Consider the following 20,682-nt stretch of genomic DNA (forward strand, 5'->3'; position numbering starts at 1 on the left):
TTACAGTACACGAAAAGCTTGTAAGTGCCTACAGAACCAGGCTTTGAGAAGCCTTCCAATGCCCACATATGAGAAGTGTGGTATGCCACTATTTAATTATTATAAACTCCATAAATTGTCATCCACTTAAAGAGCTCATGTTTCTGACAAGTTAAATGACTTCAAAACTGACAGGTTACATTCACTGTTTCAACTCTGATTAATTCTTGACTGGTTCTGTTTTGATGGGAAAAAGAGGACGAGGGACACCGATTTTGGGAGAAGAATCTGAATTGAATATGAATTTTTGCTGCAAAATTTATTCCAGTAAAACATACAAACTCTAATAGTAGTGAGTACATTCATGAGAAGTAAATTACCGAACACTTTGTCAAAAAGAGTAATACTAGAACGATTTTTTCACTAGCATTAGTCAAAGAGATAAAATGTGATATAGTTAACAAAAATACTGAAAAATAACATTATTTCTCAACTTTGCATATAAACTTTCTGTTCCAAACTATTAAATACAATTAAATAGCAACTACTTCTTTTTCCCTGTATTTTTTTTGTGCTTTTTTTTGAGTGCATCTTGCTCTGCTTGCAGGGCTGCTTCCTGAGCTGCCAGCTCTTCTTGTTTTCTGCGCTCAGCCTCTAGCAGCTCATTTCGGTACGCTTCCCGAATATTGTGAATTCTGTCCCGTCCTTCATCTAAGGATGCCTAGCCAAAAACAAACAGCAACACCCCCCAAGCACATGAATCTTGCTTGCCTCACAAGCAGCTGTATTCTTCCTGTTACATTTCTCTTGGGAACTCTCTAAGTAGAGGGAGTGCATCTCTCCTTTTATTTTTATGTGTATTTCTATTGATTTGTCACAGTGACACAGATGTATGTCAGCCTTTTCAACATGAAGAAGAAGAGAAAGTTCATTAAAATCTTTTTAAAATTTCTGGCATAATAAGCTAATTGTATGAAAGCAGAATAGGCAACAGACTAGATACTCATCTGGGTCTAGTCCCTCTTCAGTTACTGGCTTGATTTTTGTTTTAAACATGTCTCTTAAAAACTTGTTTTCAGAAATGCTGAAATGGCTAAGGAGCTCCAGTCTTTTCAGAGACTAAAGGAGCCTAAATCACATGGACTGGCAACGAGACTTTGGGCAAGCGGGACTTGGACACTTCTGAAAATTTTTTCCTTTACATTTCCACCCTGGAAAATGGGGAGACCTGGATACCTTTATAGAGTTCTCTGTGGTCTACAGATGAAAAAAACTGTACAAGTGCTAATCAGCACAGTATACATACTCACAAGTAACTCTCATTTTAAACTTGTACTGTGAAACACCTTTAATGGGCACACTTTCTAGAAAGAGACTAGAAACTACTACATAAAAATTTGAGCTTCTAATACGTGATATGTTAGTCACCCAAAATCATAGCAGCATCTGAAAACCTGGACATGCATTCTTATTGAGATCAATCAGTCAGTGATAGAAAACTATGGCTTCTTGAAGACATGTAGTTAAGCAATATAAATCAGGCTGTCTGGGAACTTGTTAAGGAGATGTTTTCAAGCGATTTCTGTAATTAGATTGGTTTGATGTAAAATTATTTTTACTGTCTCTTATGCAGTTTTAAGAGCTCTGAATAGTCATCAGCTAATTGCTAGTGGTTATTGTATCACCACTATGTAAGAAACATTTTGTTCCTGCTGACACTCAAGGGTAAAGCTGATTTTGTTAAGATATTTGTACTGATTTAATGTGCAATGCACTGCCTGAGTTAATCCTAACAATGGATCCTATACTAATGCTACCAAATTTATTATTTATAGACATGTTTTTTTCAGTTAATAATTCCATTGTTTTGTTCGCTGGCATCATGCATATTCCAATAAAACTCCATTCTCTAACTTTGCTGTGAGATGCATTAGGATCAGCTCAGCCTCCTATGTAAATTAACTTTTTCTCTATTACTTTCCAAAGTTTTATACAATTCTATAACCAAAAAAACGGCCAAACCAGAGATGCTTTATCTAATATGCATCTGGTCATGTATGTCAAATGCCTAATTTATTTTCACTTATAATTGTCCATTTATGGTGATATTCTTAAATAGTGTTTTTGCAAAGAGCTGTATCAAGAAAGTACTAAGAATATCATATTAAGGAAGTTTTATAGTACTGTTTTTTGGTTTTTTTTTCCCCTAGAACCTTTAGTTTTAACCTTTGCCTAAATGATATTTCAAGCTTGTTCACTGTTTCTCATTATTGGTACTGAATACAAAAGTCTTGAGAATGGTTCATCAAGATATTCACACTAGTGGTGGATGTCACAGTAATAGTTACTGGAGAGTAATCTTGAAAACTTACCTGCAGATTCTCATACATTTCAAGTATATTTTTCTTCAGCAAAGCTCTGTCATTTTGTTCTTGTTTTCTTTGTTCCAAAGCCAGCTCTCGAAGTTCCTTAAAATGCTTGATTTTTTCTGCTTTACGCATCTCTTGCTGTTGAATGATAAACTCATTTCTTAGCACAGGCTCTGACATTGTTTTTCTGAAGGAAATACAAAGACATTTGTCTTATTTCAAATACAGGTTTGGGTGGTGTATATTTTGCTTAACATCTATATGCATATATTTAGCCTATATACTGCAATGTCACCATCGTATGGTTAGACATGGTTAAGGAGTCACACTTCCTCTGCTTATATATGTAACACTGATGAGCAAGTACATTCCTGAGGCCAGATCTTCTTATACTGGAATGCCTACTTTAAAAATATTCATAAAATCATGCTCATCTTTGAGCATATGAAAAACTCCTACATGTGACCCTTATTTTTAATTTGCAAGAAACATATTTCCAGAAGATTTTGATATTATAATTCAGCATTGAGACAAATGTATTTTTATTTTGCTTTTTTGCCATGGCATAATGGCAGCTAAGTGGATAATATATTTTTATAATTGACTTAAATGACTAGTGTAAAAGTCAAGGAGTTGAAGACAAATGAAATGCTTACAAGACTCAAGCCTGTGGAAACATTTTGCCATATTTTCTACTGGTTTAATGTTATTCACTTCAATATAACACCAATTTCACATTCAATTTAAAATTAAATTTGGAGATTTTTCATCATGTTCTAAGGTCTTTTGAAAATCAATGAGCTGCACAAATGCCACATTGAATACAAATGAACTTCAGCATGAACTGGTTCTACCTGCAGCACAGCAAACATGCAGGTGCATGTATATTAGCTAGGCAAGTTCACATCAACTCAAGTAATAAAGAACACCGATTTTTGAATAAAGAATATAATTAATATAATTATTTCAGGTATTAGCTATTATTATTAACTGAACTTCATTTGTCAAATATATTATTTGAATCTAGCATCAGATCCTGGCAAACTTCATAAGCGCTTTTTTCAAGATGACCACTGAAATTAACATATTAGCCTGCACGTGCATTTTCTTCAAATTTTTATGTCACATACTCATTACATGCAGTGCAGTGATTCATCTCCTTTGACCTGTGTTATGTTAAGGAAAGGACATAAATTATAAATGGATGTAGGAAAGCACAGATTTTAAAACACATCCATGCCAGGAAAACCAACCTGGAAACTGTATCTTGATGCCATCTACACTTCTGTGTTCACTAATGAGTGATTTTGTGTAAACAACATAAAGGGCAGATAAAACGTGGGCCAGGATTTTCACAGCGACTTTAACAAGCTTGTGACAGAACTGTAGCTTACTTCAATGATATGTGAAGGATAAAGTCTAAATTCACATCTATTATACTGTATCCAATTACAGATAGATAGAATACAAGTGCATAAAATATATTGCGTTTAGTAATGTCTACATATGAAAATCTTTAGCCAGTCTTTCATTTTAGTAGTTCACTGGGAGTTAATTGTTCTTGCTGCAGTTTACCTCATGTAGGGACTAAGGTCTATAGGCTCCCATTTGTTTTGCTGCATTTGTAAGCTTGAGTCAGTATCTGCTTGTGATGTTTTCTTTCCTGTGGTAAGAGAATCTACAACGGAACAGATTAAACTAGTTAATCAGTTATGACAGGAGGCTCCATCTAAATTATCACATCATTGTTTTTTTCTTATCGCACAGCAAAATCATAGAATCATAGAATAGTTAGGGTTGGAAGGGACCTTAAGATCATCTAGTTCCAACCCCCCTGCCATGCGCAGGGACACCTCGCACTAAACCATGTCCCCCAAGGCTCTGTCCAACCTGGCCTTGAACAGCGCCAGGGATGGAGCATTCACAACTTCCTTGGGCAACCCATTCCCAGTGCCTCATCACCCTCACAGTAAAGAACTTCTTCCTTATATCTAATCTAAACTTCCTCTGTTTAAGTTTGAAGCTATTACCCCTTGTCCTACCACTACAGTCCCTAATGAAGAGTCCATTATTAAATGAAAATATGGGTTGGAGAGGATATAATATTTCTGCCTTTTTACTTTGAACAGTCACGACAGAATTAAAGATGCTGCAAAAAACCCACATATGCTAGCATGAAATTAATATATGTATTTTAGCTAAACTCATGGTACTTAAAAAGGTTTGTAAATCTAAGCAAGAACAATCAATTTCAAGTGTCTAAAGAATTTAAGAACAACTTCTAATCAGAAAGGAATTCTTTTATTTAAAAAAAACCCAACCAAAACAAAACCACAAAAGAACCAAAACACACACACAAAAATCTGATTGTTCAGTTCTGGCTGTAGTTTAAAAAAAAATTATATTCCTTTTTGGGCAGAGATTTAGTTTAGGAAATACCAGTCTAAAGAAAAAAGGTCCCATGACAACTTAAAATTGTCATTCTGAAGTCTTAGAATTTCTTTAACCACATCGGCAGTAACCATGTTATACTTTAATGTAGCATTCTCACAATAAGATAACATATCTGGTGTTAAGCATGATACTGTACTGTGATTATTCCAATGCTTCCTTCTTTGAGTTCATCTGGATGTGCTGAAAATGCTTGTGAAATGTGATGAGATTTAACGATGACTGCAGTAGTTTGTTTCCATAAAAACTCTCTTTTACCCTACTTATAGTAGTAATCAATTGAAACATTTAAAAAATATTACTGCAATTTTCTCACAAAAAATAGGAAAATGATTTTTGAGCATTAAAAAAATATACACTCTATATATTTACTGTCTATACATAGACAAATATACCAGACTTCTCTGTTGGTCTAGAAGGGTGGCATGGACTTTCGAAGTGCCTTAAACACTGCCCATCAGAAAAACATTCTCTAGAACATAAGAATTCTCAATAAGATACTGAACAACAAAGAAATGTTCAAGCACTTATTGCTGCACCCTATGGAACTGAACCAGAACAACTTCAAGTTATTGGGTGCTTAGTTTAGAACAAAGCTCTTGGTAGATAACCATGAATTCTGAAGTCCTTACCCAGTAACTTAGAGGAAATGGTACTTTTTCAAGTTCCTTTGGAATGCAAGAAGTAACTAATGATGTGTTTGTCTAAGGCCTAAGGTGAGGATTAGTTCTACTTTAAGTTCTGAAACATTTCCAGAAGGATTACTTACCTGACTGGCAAAATATTAATCTTAACAAGTTATGTACTGGTCACAGGTTCTAGTTCCATGTACTGGAGCCATAACCCGATACTGTCACAATCAGAGGGGGTACTATACTTTCCTTTTTGTGATGGCCTGCTGTCTGCATTATTCTCAGAAGAATAGAAACAAAAAACAGCCGTGCAGCCTTGCACCCAGTTCAGATTTTCATCAGAGTCCAGTAATTGCCACAGAATACAAAAGAAGACTCCATAGAAGTTGTAACCATTAAATAAAATTAGACAACACTTATGGAAGCTGCCAGGAAGCTGATGCTACTCAGTATGCACATTTTGACACCTCACTTCCAGAGCACTGTCCATAAACAGTTTCCATGAGCATTAACAACGAATATGCCCATTAGAAGTACTAGTGTCTTACTGACGTGGTATTTCAGCTCCTAAACAATTATTTAAAATTTCTACACTAATGACCAAACTTGGAGTTGAGGGAGTAGGTATTTTCCAGTGAACTTCCAAAAGTTTCAGGTTATTTTAGGGTTAGAATTCTAGTACAGAAGGACTGCCTAAAGTTTGCTTAAGGATAACTTGGCAGCCTCCAAGAGCTGTGAAGCTGTATCTGTGTCTGAAAATAGAACAATGCAACAATTAAAACAAAGATAGAAAAGATAGAGACTAAGCATTCCATTATGCATTCAGACACCTTTTACTGGGGCTGTTCTATCCATTTACTACCAGTATTTAATGCAGAAGTCTTTTCTAAAGAGCTGGACAGGATGAACATGATGAATTGAAGACGTGCTTGACAGAAAGTTGTACCCTTACCTCTTTCTTCTGAACTGGGTGTTATACTGGCAGTCTCAGTCTCATCTGTGGGCTCCTCTGAATCTCTCACAGTAAACTTATTAATGAACCGCATGCGTTCCTGAAAAGCCTAGAGAACAAAGCTTTAATCCAGATAAGAAAACTTCTACTGCATATTTTAAATCCTAAAGAATTTTCAAAAGTAGAAATCTGTAAGTGGTCAATAAGACAGTAAATCTTCAAATCCGTTGCATGTGAGATATGATGCTACTTCATATTACTGGTGAGTATATTTCATTGATCTATGAAAATATCACTTCTAACAACAGGAATACTATTAGTCAATCACTGGGGTGAAAAAAGATACACATAAGAGCACCATATTTCATGTCAGAGTCATATTCAAGCCACCTCTCCAACAGATTACTTTTTTTTTCTGAAATAATAACCTGTCAACATTAAACACCCAATTTTTCTAGTAATATTTTGGAACCTTTGTTTGTCTAGTTTTAATGTGTTGTGCAGAGGAGAAATAAATTAGCATTAGTATTTAAAGTTCATTTTTAATTTCTATCATCAAGTGTGTCATGCATATATGAATAAGAACCTCTAAGTAAAGCTTTGTGAGATGGTAGTTCAGTAAAATGAAAAGTAGGGAGTACACTTTGGATGCTTCACGCCACTCAATGCATACTGGCTATATTTAGTACACATCTCAAATGAGGAAATGATGCTGTCAATAACAAACCTAACACCAGAATGCAGTATTCAACTCTGCCTGGGGCTGGAATCAGAAAAGATGTTATGGGTCCCATTGAATTAGTGCTGAAGAGTTGAATACTTACTTATACTCAAGATCGCCATACAGTGGAATACTGAAAAATCACTGATCTCTGGGAAGTTTAAAATAATTTTTGGATTTAATAATAAAACCCAAAAAACTATTACCCCCCCAAAAAAAACCAAACCCAAGCCAAAACCCAACAAAAACAAGAAAAAAAACAACCACCAAATAAACCACCCCTCAAAAAAACCCCAACCAAGCAAAAAAACCCCCAAAACCTGAAAAGCTAAATGTATGGTCAGAAAACATTCACCAATAGCACCTTCTTAGGGAAATATCATTTCCTCCTACAAGCTCCTGAATTAGTATTGCTTGTCCAAAACAGTGAATTCATACAGAGCAGCATGTACAGACTCATGGGTAACCTGCAACCCAAAATGAATTTGGGAATCCTGGCTGCAGGGACAGTTTGAGTGATGATATGGCCAAGTGTCAGTTCTTCAAGAGAAATCTTTTTGGCATGTTTGTAACAGTGTATTTCATGAACACTAGAATCTGTTCATGTTAAACATTAAACACTTCACAAGTAGCAGCTTTGGAATTCTGTAAAGGTAGTGGGCTTTCTAAGGAGAAACTTGGTTTTGTAAAGTAGAATCCAAAGTCTCAGTGATCTGTGGAAGTCTAAAGTAGGAGGTCTGGATTCCTGCATAGAATTCATGCACATAATCACTTTTGATTCTTTAAGCTGTGTAAAATTTCCTGTCTTCCACAGAGTGATGAAGAGGACAGCCATATGAAGTCAGGTCTCTGTTGTGGCAGCTGCTCTACCATCACAGCAGCTCCTGGAACTTGTGAAGAAACATCACTACAAAGACTGCTCTCTGATATTACCTTGATAGCTCTTCCTGGCTCTGCAGACTCCCATGCTTGTTTCATGGCTTTGATCTCATCCGCTCGCTGTGTGTCTTTCTTCACCTCCAGAATATCTGCCTCTCTCTGTTCACTAACTAGACGTAAAGTCCAGTACGGTTTGTTTGAAGCAGCTTGCTGAAAGTGTGTAACATAAACGTAATGTATTCATTAGTATACATCTACCACCACTATTTAGGATGAAGGTATGTTTCTGTATCCTGGTAATTTTCCTGACTGATACACATTTTCCATTGATAGACTTTAACATGCATTACTACACAACCAGTGGTCGCCAAAGGAAGATTACTTAGCAATGTCTAGAAGCAATTTGAGGTATTTTATTTACGTTTCCCTCCACTCTCATGCAGCATGCTCCACACTTCCAGTTCTTCTGAACAGCCTATCTGAACAAGAATATTTTGCAGAGCTTTTTCATGCAATTGTCTTACCTTCCTGCCTTTTTTCCTTTTCTTCCCTTCTTTCCATTCCTTCCTTCCATAAGCTTTTTACTAGAAGTCTTATATTTAACTAGGCTTTTTGCGTAGAAATACATCTCACTCTCTTAACGCATCAGGATTTTTCCCAATCCCTTCCCAAAATCTCTAAATCACCTTAACATACAGCTTCTCCAAAACTGTGGGGTACAAGTAGTGCCTGAAATCTAGGAGACTATTCTGCTGTTTGACTGATGAACGAGATATTGTGCTACATATATTTCTGGAAACTCTACCATCTGCAGAAGCTTTAAGCCTAAGATTTAGAAGTAAAGACAGGATTCCAGCTTTTATTTGAGACTAAAGGTGAGCATCTTCTTAATCTGTACGCAGTCCCATCTCTAAACTTGCATCTGTTTTAGTGGCAGCCTGAAGAACTCCCAAGAACCAACATCCCAGAACCCCTAGCATACCCCATAGTTGGAGCTGAAATCTGACACAGCCTCAGTCTGCACTGCATTTCTGTGGCCAACAATCTCAACTGCAGTCACTAAGACTGCTCAGAAAGAAGGGGTAAGGCACTATTCTGGAACTCTACACAGTTAGGTGTGGATATGAATCATAGGGAAGTTTGCTGAGCAGTAGGTTTGGTCAACAAAACAATTCAGTAGAGATTTTTTATGGAAAACTCTATGGAGATGCCCTCCCTTGAACTACCTGCCATGAGGCAGCAAAATTCCCAGCAAAAGCAATACCATTAAATGAGGAGCTGTCGGTTTCTTCTTTGCCTTCCATTAATCTGTTCGCAACCCATAAAGTCAGTTATTCCTTTTAAGGCATACAGGCTGGGAGGAGCCTTTCAGTCAAGCACAGAACACTCAGGTTATCCCACCACAGATGAGAAGAATTTGCAAGCAGGTAACAATTTTTCTAATGCTGTATATCCGCAAGCTAATGACAACTGCGACATACGAGATGGGAACTGACTATAGTGGAAAGACCTATTTTATCTCCCTGGGAACCCATGAAAACCGCTACAGTGAAGGACTAATGGAACATGAATATGGTGAATTAATGGAATTTAATAAACCTTCAGCAGAGACTGAAATTAGGTCAACAAAAAGAACAGTTAATAGCTGCTTTAAATATAAACAAAGAAATGAGCAATTACATCTCTAAACACAGGATGCATGTCTTTTACATGTGTGGTTCAATCTCAGGTGTAAAGCTAAAAAGGTGGCAAAGCAGGGCATAGAGAAATGAAAGGGGATACGTTAGAAGTGGTAGTAATACTGATCTGCAGAACTGAAAATATCTTTATGCTTGCTACAATGATGGCACATTCAACAAATGCAATTTTTGGTTTTGTTCTCACCTGAGATTCAGGTGGAGATAGAAGGGATATAATTGATCCTCTTCTTTCTTTACCGGACTTCTCTTTTTCTGTCTTCTCAGATGCTTTATCTTTTGTTTTTCTGGTTGTTTTATGAACACTTCCAGATTTCTGTACTTCAGAAAGATTGAGCGTTAGAGGAAAGCTGTGCTCCTCATGCTTTTCCCCATGTACTATTCAGATGTGGTTATGATGTATGATGAATTAGAGGATCCATTGTCATCCATAAATATATTTCCCCATATAATATCCAGGGTGGAATAACAGCACAAAACAGCCGTACAGAAAGACAAAGAGAAGTCAGTTAATTAGTTGACACTTCGAAGTAGTACACTAACATTTATTGTGGGACCAAGAAAGAATGTGGGTACAAAATAACTTAAAAATAGACTTACTAGGTGGATATATTGTGGCAGCTTTATCTGTCCTAAATAGCACTTTACCCAGGGCTTAAATATGAGTTTGCCATGGTCCCTGCATACCCATCACTGCATGGTCGCCTTGTGCATGGGTCAGTCCAAAGATGGCGATGTACAGAATCACAGTCTGACTCTTATTTTTTTTATATAGTCTCATACAATCTCTGTGAGTTTTATGCACTAGGCTGGTCAAAAGGTCAAAACGGGTTAATGTTCTTACTATCTCATATCCTTTTAAGTCTGAAAGTGTGAAGAGCAGAAGGGAAGGTATGCCCCACCGAAAATGTGAGGAAGTTAAGACAAAGAAACATATTTGAGATTTGATGAATATTCAAGAAATTCGAAATTATCATTCTCAGAACTGAGAACATTTTGGATTAATTATTTTATCAGTACCTGTATATGCTGTATGTATTCCATGTGTTTGAATTAAAGATACTGAGAATTGACATTTGTAACACTTATTCTGCACTGTCTTAGCTGGGGGGTGTTGTTAACAAGACTTGTTGCATATAATACTCTTGTTAAATAAATAAGCAAGTAAATAAACAAATAAATAAATGAAGCAAGCCTATAATAGTGTATAGCTTTAATAGTGTAAGGAACATGTCAATTGAAACAACCTGGAAGGAATCCACAACACTGAGAAAGATTAAAGATCTGAGTCTGAAATCTCCGTTTCCCTCCAACTTCATACTGCTTGAAACATTAAACAAATGCTGAAAACCTAGATTTAGTCAATACAATAAACCAGGGGATTTCTCTTAGAAAAAAGAGGAAATGAGTGGCTGTTTTACAATTTGACAATAATAAGAAGATACCTTTCACTTAATGCTATGCTTTTCTAATTTCTTTCCACTGAAGACAAATCACTGTGCTGCATGATTAATGAGCTTTGGACCAGATCTGCAATGTCATGGCTGAAGTTGTATGGATATATCAAATTGTAAATATTAAATATATAGAAACATATTCATAATACACATATAACTACACAGACGAATATGATATAAAAGTGTATTACATCATACATTATACATGTGTTTATATATATAAATTGCATTATTCCTCCTGATGCTACTTAAATAATGTACAATGGCACCAACGTGCTAAGCTTAAATTGATTCTATGCTATCAAAGCATACATTAAAGAACGAAAGCAAAAATTAAAGCAGTCTCCACAAATATTGAAGATACTAAAAGAACTCCAGAGGAAATGCAAATAAGTTATAATATCATTACATAAATGGCTTTCCATTTAATTTCACATTATCGTAACACATTAGCACCATAACTCAGGCTAGCATACATGCATTATTTAGTGAATTATTCATTTTTAAAGATACATTATTTACTGTTTATAGAAACACTCAAGAGACATTCAGTTTTATTAGCTAAATTATATCAGTCAAAGACTTTCTATGTTATAGGATACCACCCGCTTTGCCTGGTTTCTATAAATATTCTGCAATCCTGAATTTTAACATTTTGATTCTCTGGACTTATTCATACACTGAGAAGTTAGTAAATAACAAACAAGCATATGAAATGACAGGGCTAAAATGAGGTACCCTGCTTTAACTCCAGAGGTCCTGCACCTGGGTCAGAGCAATCCCAAGCACAGCTACAGGCTGGGAGGAGACTGGATTGAGAGCAGGACAATTAGGAGAAGGACATGGAGGTGTTGGTTGACAAAAAGCTCAACATGACCCAGCAGTGTGTGCTTGCAGTCCAGAAAGCCAACTGTATGCTAGGCTGCATCGAAAGGACCATGACCAGCCATTCTCCCCCTCTACTCCATCTGGACTAGTCTGTTCAGCTCTGGGACCCCCAACACAAGAAGGACGTGGACCTGTTGGAGCAAGTCCAGAGGAGGGCCACAAAGATGATCACAGGGCTGGAGCACCTCTCCTGCAAAGACAGGCTGAGAGAGTTGGGCTTGTTCAGCCTGGTTAAGAGAAGGCTCCAAGGGAGACCTTATAGCAGCCTTCCAGTTCCCAAAGGGTGCCTTCAAGAAATCTGGAGAGGGACTTTTTACAAGGACATGTGTGGATAAGACAAGGGGGAATGGCTTTAAGCTGACAGGGGATATTTAGATTAGACATTAGGAAAATATTCTTCACTGTGAGGGTGGCGAGGCACTGGAAGAGGTTGCCCAGAGAAGTTGTGGACACCCCATCCCTGGAAGTGTTTTAAGGCCAGACTGAATGGGGCTTTGAGCAACCCGGTCTAGTGGAAGATGTCCCTGCCCATGGCAGTGGGATTGGAACTAGAGGATCTTTTAAGGTCCCTTCCAACCCAAACTATTCTGTGATTTATGATTCTACGATATGAAGGCTTAGGGCAGGATTCAGCTCCTTTAGCTAAAAGTTTGCTGCACTGCACAGGTTCCCCCAGCCCTCCTCCCTCAGCAGAACAGGCAGTCTCCCCAGTTTTGGGATCATCCCCCAGATATTCCTGGAGGGGCACTGGCTGCAGGTTGGCACTATATCATGCAGCCCATGATATAATTGACTCTGAGGGAGATGTGAATAGTTCCTCAGGGCTTTTCCAACAACAAAGTCAGGCAACTGCTTTGTATGGGATGTGATAAGAAGAAAGGCAGGGAGATGATACACAAAGTAAAAGGCCATTCCAGTGCACAGCTTATGCATCAATCATCACAAACTCTCAGTGGCAGTCACGGTGTATCTATGGCACCAAGAAAAGCTTGGGCATCGCACCAGTTGACAGCGGTGACAAACAGCTGATATCAACTCTGAAAATTAGCTTCTCTACCATTTTTCAATTATTTACTCAGAGACTCAGTCTAACGCTGGAAGAGGCCACGGTGATCATCCAGTCTGATGTCCTGTGCATGACAAGCTGAATAATTACACTAAATGATTTCTATCTTAAATTTATAACTTCAGATTAAAGATTCAGATACTGCAATTCTCTTCTTTTTTTTTTTTTTTAGGCAATATAGACAGCTACCTCAGATTTATGAAATTCAAATTACTGAGAATGTATGTTATTCATAGGTAAAATACAGAGGAGTCTTTTGAAGTTTTCTTTGAGAAGGTACTATGCTCCCACTATTTGAAAGAGGCTCGGAGCATTTAGTGGGATTACCCAGTAGATGGCAGAAATGACACTTGTCCCATGAAAGACTTTCAGATTTGGTTAGGAAATTATTAAGAAATTCAGATGTTGCTTTTCCTATCTCTGAGTGGACCCTCAGAAAGATTCTCTACAGATTGCAACATCAAGAATCTTTCCAACGTTGGGATCATCCAGACATTAAGGTTGCACAAAAATACACCAGGAGAGGAGCAAACTACCACTGTGGTTGCAGTAGTAGAGCAGGGGTTTACAGCATGGCTTCAGGGTCTACAGGTCTGTAAACTCTAGCACCATCAAGTATCCTTAGTGACCTACTTTTTGACTGAAAACCAGGCAAGTGATGAATCACTACAGACAAGCAAGGTGGGAAAGCGAGAGGGAGAACTGAACACCCTGTGAAATCCTGCCCCTGGCATGAGCCAGCAAGTTCTCCTGTGGGAAAAGAAAACCTGTGGGAGAAACTTTCCCAGCTTTGGAGAAAAGAAAAAAAGGAATATCCCAAAGAATATTACCTCTACCTTTTCAAACCTGCCTCTAATACCTGGGTTGGGCACCCTGCCTACCCCTGCTCTCCCAGTTGGATAAACAGCCTTCTCGCATCAACAGCTAATACTCTTGAGTTAGCTGAAGGCAACATAAAAAGCACATGCTGTAGACAGCATTCAGCACACACGGATAATTCAATTTTGGGTTGTGCCAGTTGCACAATAAAACTTCTGATCTTACTACAAGAAAAGTAAAACCAAAGAACCCCAAAAGGCAATAGCTGAAAGTCATATATACAAAACAAATCTTAAAATAATTTTAAATTATTTTGTTCGCATAGTCAAACAACTTAAAATGCTATTAGCAGTTGCAAGATTGCCTGCTATTTTTTCCACTTTCACACAAGAATTATGATCCAGGCCTCAGGGTTTTTCTAACTATTTTTCCGTTGAAGTCTTGCCCCATTAACAGTTCCCAATGGAAGGGGAAAAAAAAATTAAAAAAAAAGACCGTATAAATAATAAAATATCTGGCACTTTCTAATTTCTGTGTACTTGGGTTTTCCTGCTTAATGCCTTTTTAATGTTTTGTTTGTGCAATGTCCTCTTTAATAAAACATTTAATGAGATTTCATATATAATAAATATGACTAAATATTAGTCATGACATAACGTTTGCTAACACAGTTCTATTAAAAATTATTGCCAAACTGCAGTATTATGGATTTTGAAGAAATAAAAACCCCTAAACATCCACACATACAAAATTATCATACCATCTGTATGCCACAGAGCTTACTTTCTTCAAAAATGCTCTTAATAAACATTTTTAATACAGGTGAATATTGACAGAATAATATTACGGATCTTCATTTAAATGGAGACTAGTTTAAGACTGTAGTAAAGCTAATACAAAGCTGAAATATGCTTTTGCCATGATAAATTAGCTTTAATGTACAACTAACTCCAGATGGCACTGTTGTCTTACATGAAAAAGTGATAACTGACAGGGTGAAAATTTGTTGCAGGAATTTTCCACCTGGTTCATTGCAGCTTTCTTAAAAATCACACGGTGAGAGGATGCCTTTTTGGTTACACAGCAACACTGCTATTATATGAATTGTGTGTTTGACAGCTGGTGCTGGCAGCTTTAAATGATAAAACTCAGTTTTCAAATTGCTTTAAGATTAGTTCACAATCAGAAAAAAGATTTAAAGATTGAATGTTAAGAAATTTTAAGGGTATTAGCAAGTGTATATATATAGAAGGAGGACAATGCAAATAATTTCTCCTTATTTCATATCTGAAAAAATGGTTTATGAACTTTAATATTAATGATATGGGTAATTTAATGAATAGTAGAAAGTAGTATTTTAGGTTCTGCAGGAAATCTAGGTGTGAGAGCACAGGGGAATTAGCTGCATATGTGCATGTGTGTGTGATAATCTGCACCAGCAGCTGGAATAGGGCTGCAGCCTTGGGAGCTGGTATGGGATGCAGGAGCCAGCTACTGGCAGGCTAGGTGTTTAAGTCCAGTTGCTGGAAGGATCCACCTTATATACACATACACGCACATATATATACATATATATAATCTCTCTAGTGGACTTCCATTCTGTCGAGCCAGAGAAGGAAGCAGGATGAGGCCATTGGCACTGTCTGTGCTTGTGTGTGTGCTCTAGGTGTCTGTCTGTGATCTGCATGGCTGGCAATGTGTATATGTATGTATGCAGTGTGTATGTGTCCTGTGTGCATGTGCCTGCTGGGACCACACCTCCAGCATCACTCGTGGTTGGACGTGAGTGGCAGCAGGCTCACCTCTCTCGAGCTGTTTGATCCAGCATGATAAATTTTTCTCTAACATAATTAAGATCTAGATCATAAGGAGAAACAAATATGAGATATTTATCTAATTTCTGGGATACTGACTAGTATTCTAACTGCTTTTAATGTGTGTTGGTTTGAGGGGTATTTTGTTTGTTTTGGTTTGTTTGTTTGTTTGTGTTTAGTATGGGTTGATTGGTTTTTTTTCTCCTTGTCCCTTAACAAGAAATGCCAAGAGAATCTAGAAAAAGAAGAAAAGCTTCTTTAATTCCTCTGTCCCCTTCCTGGCTTGAATACACAGCCTGTCCTTAGGGCCTTTCCTAGTCTTGCCTCCTGCCTAAATTCTTCTCCTAGTAGTACGGAAGTAATACATATCCTAAAACAGGCCGCTTTTTTTTTTTGACTCTTGTCAGTGCAAGATAATTTAATTCTTAAATTATCAGCGGGTGTGTTTCTCTAGTTTCAGGAGAAACTTCTGTGTTTGGATGTGCTTTGTCAAGGTGCTGTGCTTTTACATTACACTTCATCAGTCTCTGATTGTAGAAGCAGTCGTACTTCTGTAGCTGGTCTAGATCACAGAATCATAGAATCATAGAATAGTAAGGGTTGGAAAGGACCTTAAGATCACCTAGTTCCAACCCCCCTGCCATGGGCAGGGACACCTCGCACTAAACCATGTCACCCAAGGCTCTGTCCAACCTGGCCTTGAACACCGCCAGGGATGGAGCATCCACAACCTCCCTGGGCAACCCATTCCAGTGCCTCACCACCCTCAAAGTAAAGAACTTCTTCCTTATATCTAATCTAAACTTCCCCTGTTTAAGTTTGAAGCCATTACCCCTTGTCCTACCGCTACAGTCCCTAAGGAAGAGTCCCTCCCCAGCATCCTTGTAGGCCCCCTTCAGATACTGGAAGGCCGCTATGAGGTCTCCACGCAGCCTTCTCTTCTCCAGGCTGAACAGCCCCAACTCTCTCAGCCTGTCTTCACACGGGAGGTGCTCCAGCCCTCTTATCATCCTCGTGGCCCTCCTCTGGACTCGCTCCAACAGCTCCATGTCCTTTTTATGTTGAGGACACCAGAACTGTATGCAGTACTCCAAGTGAGGTCTCATGAGAGCAGAGTAGAGGGGCAGGATCACCTCCTTCGACCTGCTGGTCGCGCAGATCCCTACTTAAAGTTGAGCCCTAAGAAACTCAGGTGAGTTTTGCTGCATATTCTTCGATTTCCTTATAATTTGTGAACTGAAGATATAGAATTATGCAATCAAACTTCATTTCTCTGAACCACAGAATAAAGAGCTTTGCTGCTTAATTATTTCACTCAAGTAGTGAATAAAAGAAAAAAATCATATGGTTGTGGCTTGTAGCAATACAACTTTTTTAAATCAGTAACATGATGCATTTGACTAAATACATACGTTGACCTACCTTTGCTTTCAGTTTTCACCATTTCTTTCAGTTCCTGAACAAACAGAGACTGACTCTCTTCAAGTGGCCAACTATTATACAGCACCAATGCTTGTATGATATACTTGTGAGACTGTGAAAGAAAATGCAGTATGTTAACACACTGAAGACTTAACAATTATAGTAAGCATTCAGAAGTTCTGTAGGTTAGTAACCTATCGGCTATTGAGCTCAGCAAATAAAACACATAATTAATTTACAAGCTTGTACATTACAGTATTCACAAGAAGCTTAAAAAATTAGTGTTACTTCCACAGATTTTAATTTAATTCCTGTGAAATTAAACAATTACTCATGTGTTTATCAAGTGAAACTAAACTGGGCTATACAGCCTCAAGCTGCACTGGAGAGATTTAGACTGGATATTAGGAACAATCTCTTCACCAAAAGGACTGTCAAGCATGAGAACAGGCTGTCCAGGGAAGTGGTGGAGTCACCATCCCCGGAGGTATCTAAAAGACATGTAGACGCGGTACTTTGGACATTGTTTAGTGGTGGCCTTGGCAGTGCTGGGTTAATGGTTGGACTGGATAATCTTACAGGTCTTCTCCAACCTAAAAATTTCTATTATTCAATTCCTTTAAGATTTCCATGTAACTTTCCTATGCATGCCATGTGCAAAAACCGAAGACTTTTGTCTTTAAGACCTACTACAGGGCTTTGAGCCCTTATACTAGCACTCCATAATGTCTTAATTTGAAGTAGAGGTGACACGGTCCATGGGTTATTTTAAACATTGTCTGCACTGAACAGGAAATGATTCCCTTTAAAAATTGTTTTCCAAATTCTAAAGCCATTTCTGAGTCAAAGGAACAACAATGGAATTTATTTCTCATATATATATTTTTTAATATATTGTTTTGAATATATTGTTGCAATTGAACGCAATTATCAGGGAAATCCCTGTAGAGAAACACTTGGTGACAGAGAAGCAAGAACTGTTTTAGAAAGTAAATGTTGGGATTTTTTTTTTTTTTAAGATAGACAAATATTACTACATGAAGTCAAGAAAAATCCACATTTTTTACATCCCTCTCTGAGAAACTTGGCTCAAGTAGCAGCTCTTGTGTGTGTGTTACTAAAGCTTTCAGCTGACCAGCAATAGGTGTTTCTCTATTAAAACTATTAAAGCTAGCCTTCTCTTACATTACATTTCAAAGAAAACTCATACCGAAGCATCAGAAGTTTAACTTAATTTCTGGTAGCTTTTGGCCCTTAGCTGAAAATTATGCTATACTTGGATTTGGCAAATTAAGACCATTTAAAGATTGAACGAATCACCTTTATTTGAAGCCAAAAATGACCCCTTCTTATTTGGTTATTCATATATGTACATTATCCCTCAGGATATCAGATCTCTATTGTTCCAAAAGAATTATCAATACCCTTTAATTGTTTGTTTGTTTTTGTTTTGTTGTTCTTTTGGGTTGGTTTGGTTCCCCCCCCCCCCCCCCAAATCCCACTGATTTGCAATCTCTTACTTGTTGTGGACGTCCATCCTTATTTTGAAAGGTTTCCAAGATGGAAGATTCATCTTCTAATGTAGGTGGACCTTCTCGTACATGTCCTGCCTTGAAAGAAGTTTTGGTGTCCTTTGAAGATGATGAATTATGAACTTTTTTTTTGGATCCTTTAATTTCTGATTCCTTCCTTGTACTACTTTGATTAGTCTTGCTTGCTGCAAGATTAAAAATGTCAGTGTTAATTTCTAGAAATATTATGAATTGTTGGTATGAGGTAAACAGATACCACCGTCAATATTCTTACAAGTCACACATAGTCAATAATGCTCAAAACGGTCCAAGTAAAATTGCTTATTCCAAATACTATCCTGATTTTATTCTGCATGCAAACCACAAATCTCTTCAAAGTAAATAATGAGAAATTTGAGAGACTGTATATATAACTGCTATTACTGTTTATAAAGCATATAATTTTACCCCCTTCAAGCCCCGCACTACTTTCTTGCACTAACCATGACAGCACTATGCTATATATTACATAATACAGATAGCTTTGTACTCTCTTTGATGGGGTCTCTGTGTAACTAATCTAATTTAATGAGTTGTGTTTGCCTGTGGAAGGAGGGGAGAGGTGCACTGGCCACAGTTCTGGCAACTCTTACCCTTACAGAAGTCTCTGATGTCAACCTGACACAAAGATCATAGCTGACTGAAGTTTAGAAAAAGCCAGTCTTGAAAGGATCTATAGAAGTATTTGTGGCCTGTAATTCATAAAGGTATATCATTGTCTCCTAACGAAGGTATTAATATGGAAAAACTGTGAAACCAGGAATGTGGTAAAGAAGGGCCGTCACCGACGTATTAATCTGGGAAGTGTAAATTTGTGTTCATTTCTAATGCCACTGAAATCTTTTTGACCTCAGTGAGGACAAGAAGCCTTTACTCTTCCCAAGGTATATTGAAGAAGCAAAGGATGATACCGTATCATCACAATGCTTCAAAAGAAAAATGTAGAGTTTCACGTGTTTTGACAAAATATCCAGGAGTTCACAGGAGTTGACAGGACTAGTAGACCAGATTCAGCAAAATTTACTGGTGGTGTGTCAGTGTATAAATGTCAAATACAATGTTAAGTGTGCCACTAGAAACTCAAAGGGAGTTATGAAATACTGTTTCTTATGGAAGTCAAATGCCACAGATAACTTGCTCTATCGCATCTTTCCTCTGCATAAGGCAGTGCTCCCTTTTTCCTAAGAAAACCAGAAGTCAGGAAATGAAAATAAGAACCTTTGCAGAAACGCTTTCTTCAAGGTGTCTTAAACTCCTAATCCCAAGCTATGAGTTGCTCTTCTGCATGACATTCAGAATGTTCTTTTCTATCTCTGTGAAAACCTGCTGCAAAGAAGTAATTCGGATTCCAAATGGAAGAATAACTCTACACACAGACATTTTCCAAATGGGTAACTTGCCTTTAGGCAACCATTTGCAATATTTACATGAAGGTTTCTAGTCAGGAAGGATCTTCAGTGCCTGCTTGAGCACCGTTATCAAGGAATAGCACAAATAAAAGGTAGCTTTAAAGAAGTGAGGCCAACTAAATGTACTCCCTCTTGTAGTCAACAGAGAGGTGAGCTCCCCTCCAGAAGGCCGGGTGTCTGGGCTTTGGGAGCTGTGCACTGCTGTCTGAAAGAGCCTACCTCTACCTATCAAGGTAGGTGGGTTTCAAGGGAGGCTGTATTTCTTTGGCTATGATCAGCTTTCACTGTCCTTCTCCTCTCTCTCCTAAACCTGAAGAGCTTAAGTATTAACAAATTCTATAACGGTTTTCCCAGAGAATGATCTTGCCATGAAGATAGTTCAGAATGGTGGAACCCTCCATAAGACTCATTCTGCTTTCCATGGTGCAAAGACGACTTGTAGAAGTTCTCAAAAATCCAACATCCAAAATAGTAGTTCTAGCAATTGTCACCAGGTGGTGCTGTGACACTAAATTACTTTTCTTCCTACCTACATAAATACTCAGTCTTGGTTTTC

General features: G+C 37.7%; 1 protein-coding gene across 3 annotated transcripts in view; it reads right to left on the bottom strand.

The window, feature by feature from the left end:
• Positions 1 to 279: 279 nt before the first annotated feature.
• Positions 280 to 20,682, bottom strand: part of ADGB (androglobin) — a 112,226-nt gene continuing 91,823 nt past the window's right edge. For 2 of the 3 annotated variants that reach the window (XM_030499817.1, XM_030499816.1), the window contains 8 exons: positions 18,667 to 18,863; positions 17,147 to 17,258; positions 9,868 to 10,058; positions 8,038 to 8,193; positions 6,384 to 6,492; positions 3,924 to 4,026; positions 2,352 to 2,535; positions 280 to 700 (listed from right to left, as the gene is read on the bottom strand). In XM_030499817.1, coding sequence (XP_030355677.1) covers positions 524 to 700; positions 2,352 to 2,535; positions 3,924 to 4,026; positions 6,384 to 6,492; positions 8,038 to 8,193; positions 9,868 to 10,058; positions 17,147 to 17,258; positions 18,667 to 18,863 — 1,229 coding nt within the window. In that variant the 3' untranslated portion in view covers positions 280 to 523. Of the gene's footprint in view, positions 701 to 2,351; positions 2,536 to 3,923; positions 4,027 to 6,383; positions 6,493 to 8,037; positions 8,194 to 9,867; positions 10,059 to 17,146; positions 17,259 to 18,666; positions 18,864 to 20,682 lie in introns of those variants that run through there. The other variant, XM_030499819.1, reaches the window with a different exon arrangement.

Source organism: Strigops habroptila, chromosome 10 (assembly GCF_004027225.2).
Source record: "Strigops habroptila isolate Jane chromosome 10, bStrHab1.2.pri, whole genome shotgun sequence".
Classification (NCBI taxonomy): Eukaryota; Metazoa; Chordata; class Aves; order Psittaciformes; family Psittacidae; genus Strigops; species Strigops habroptila.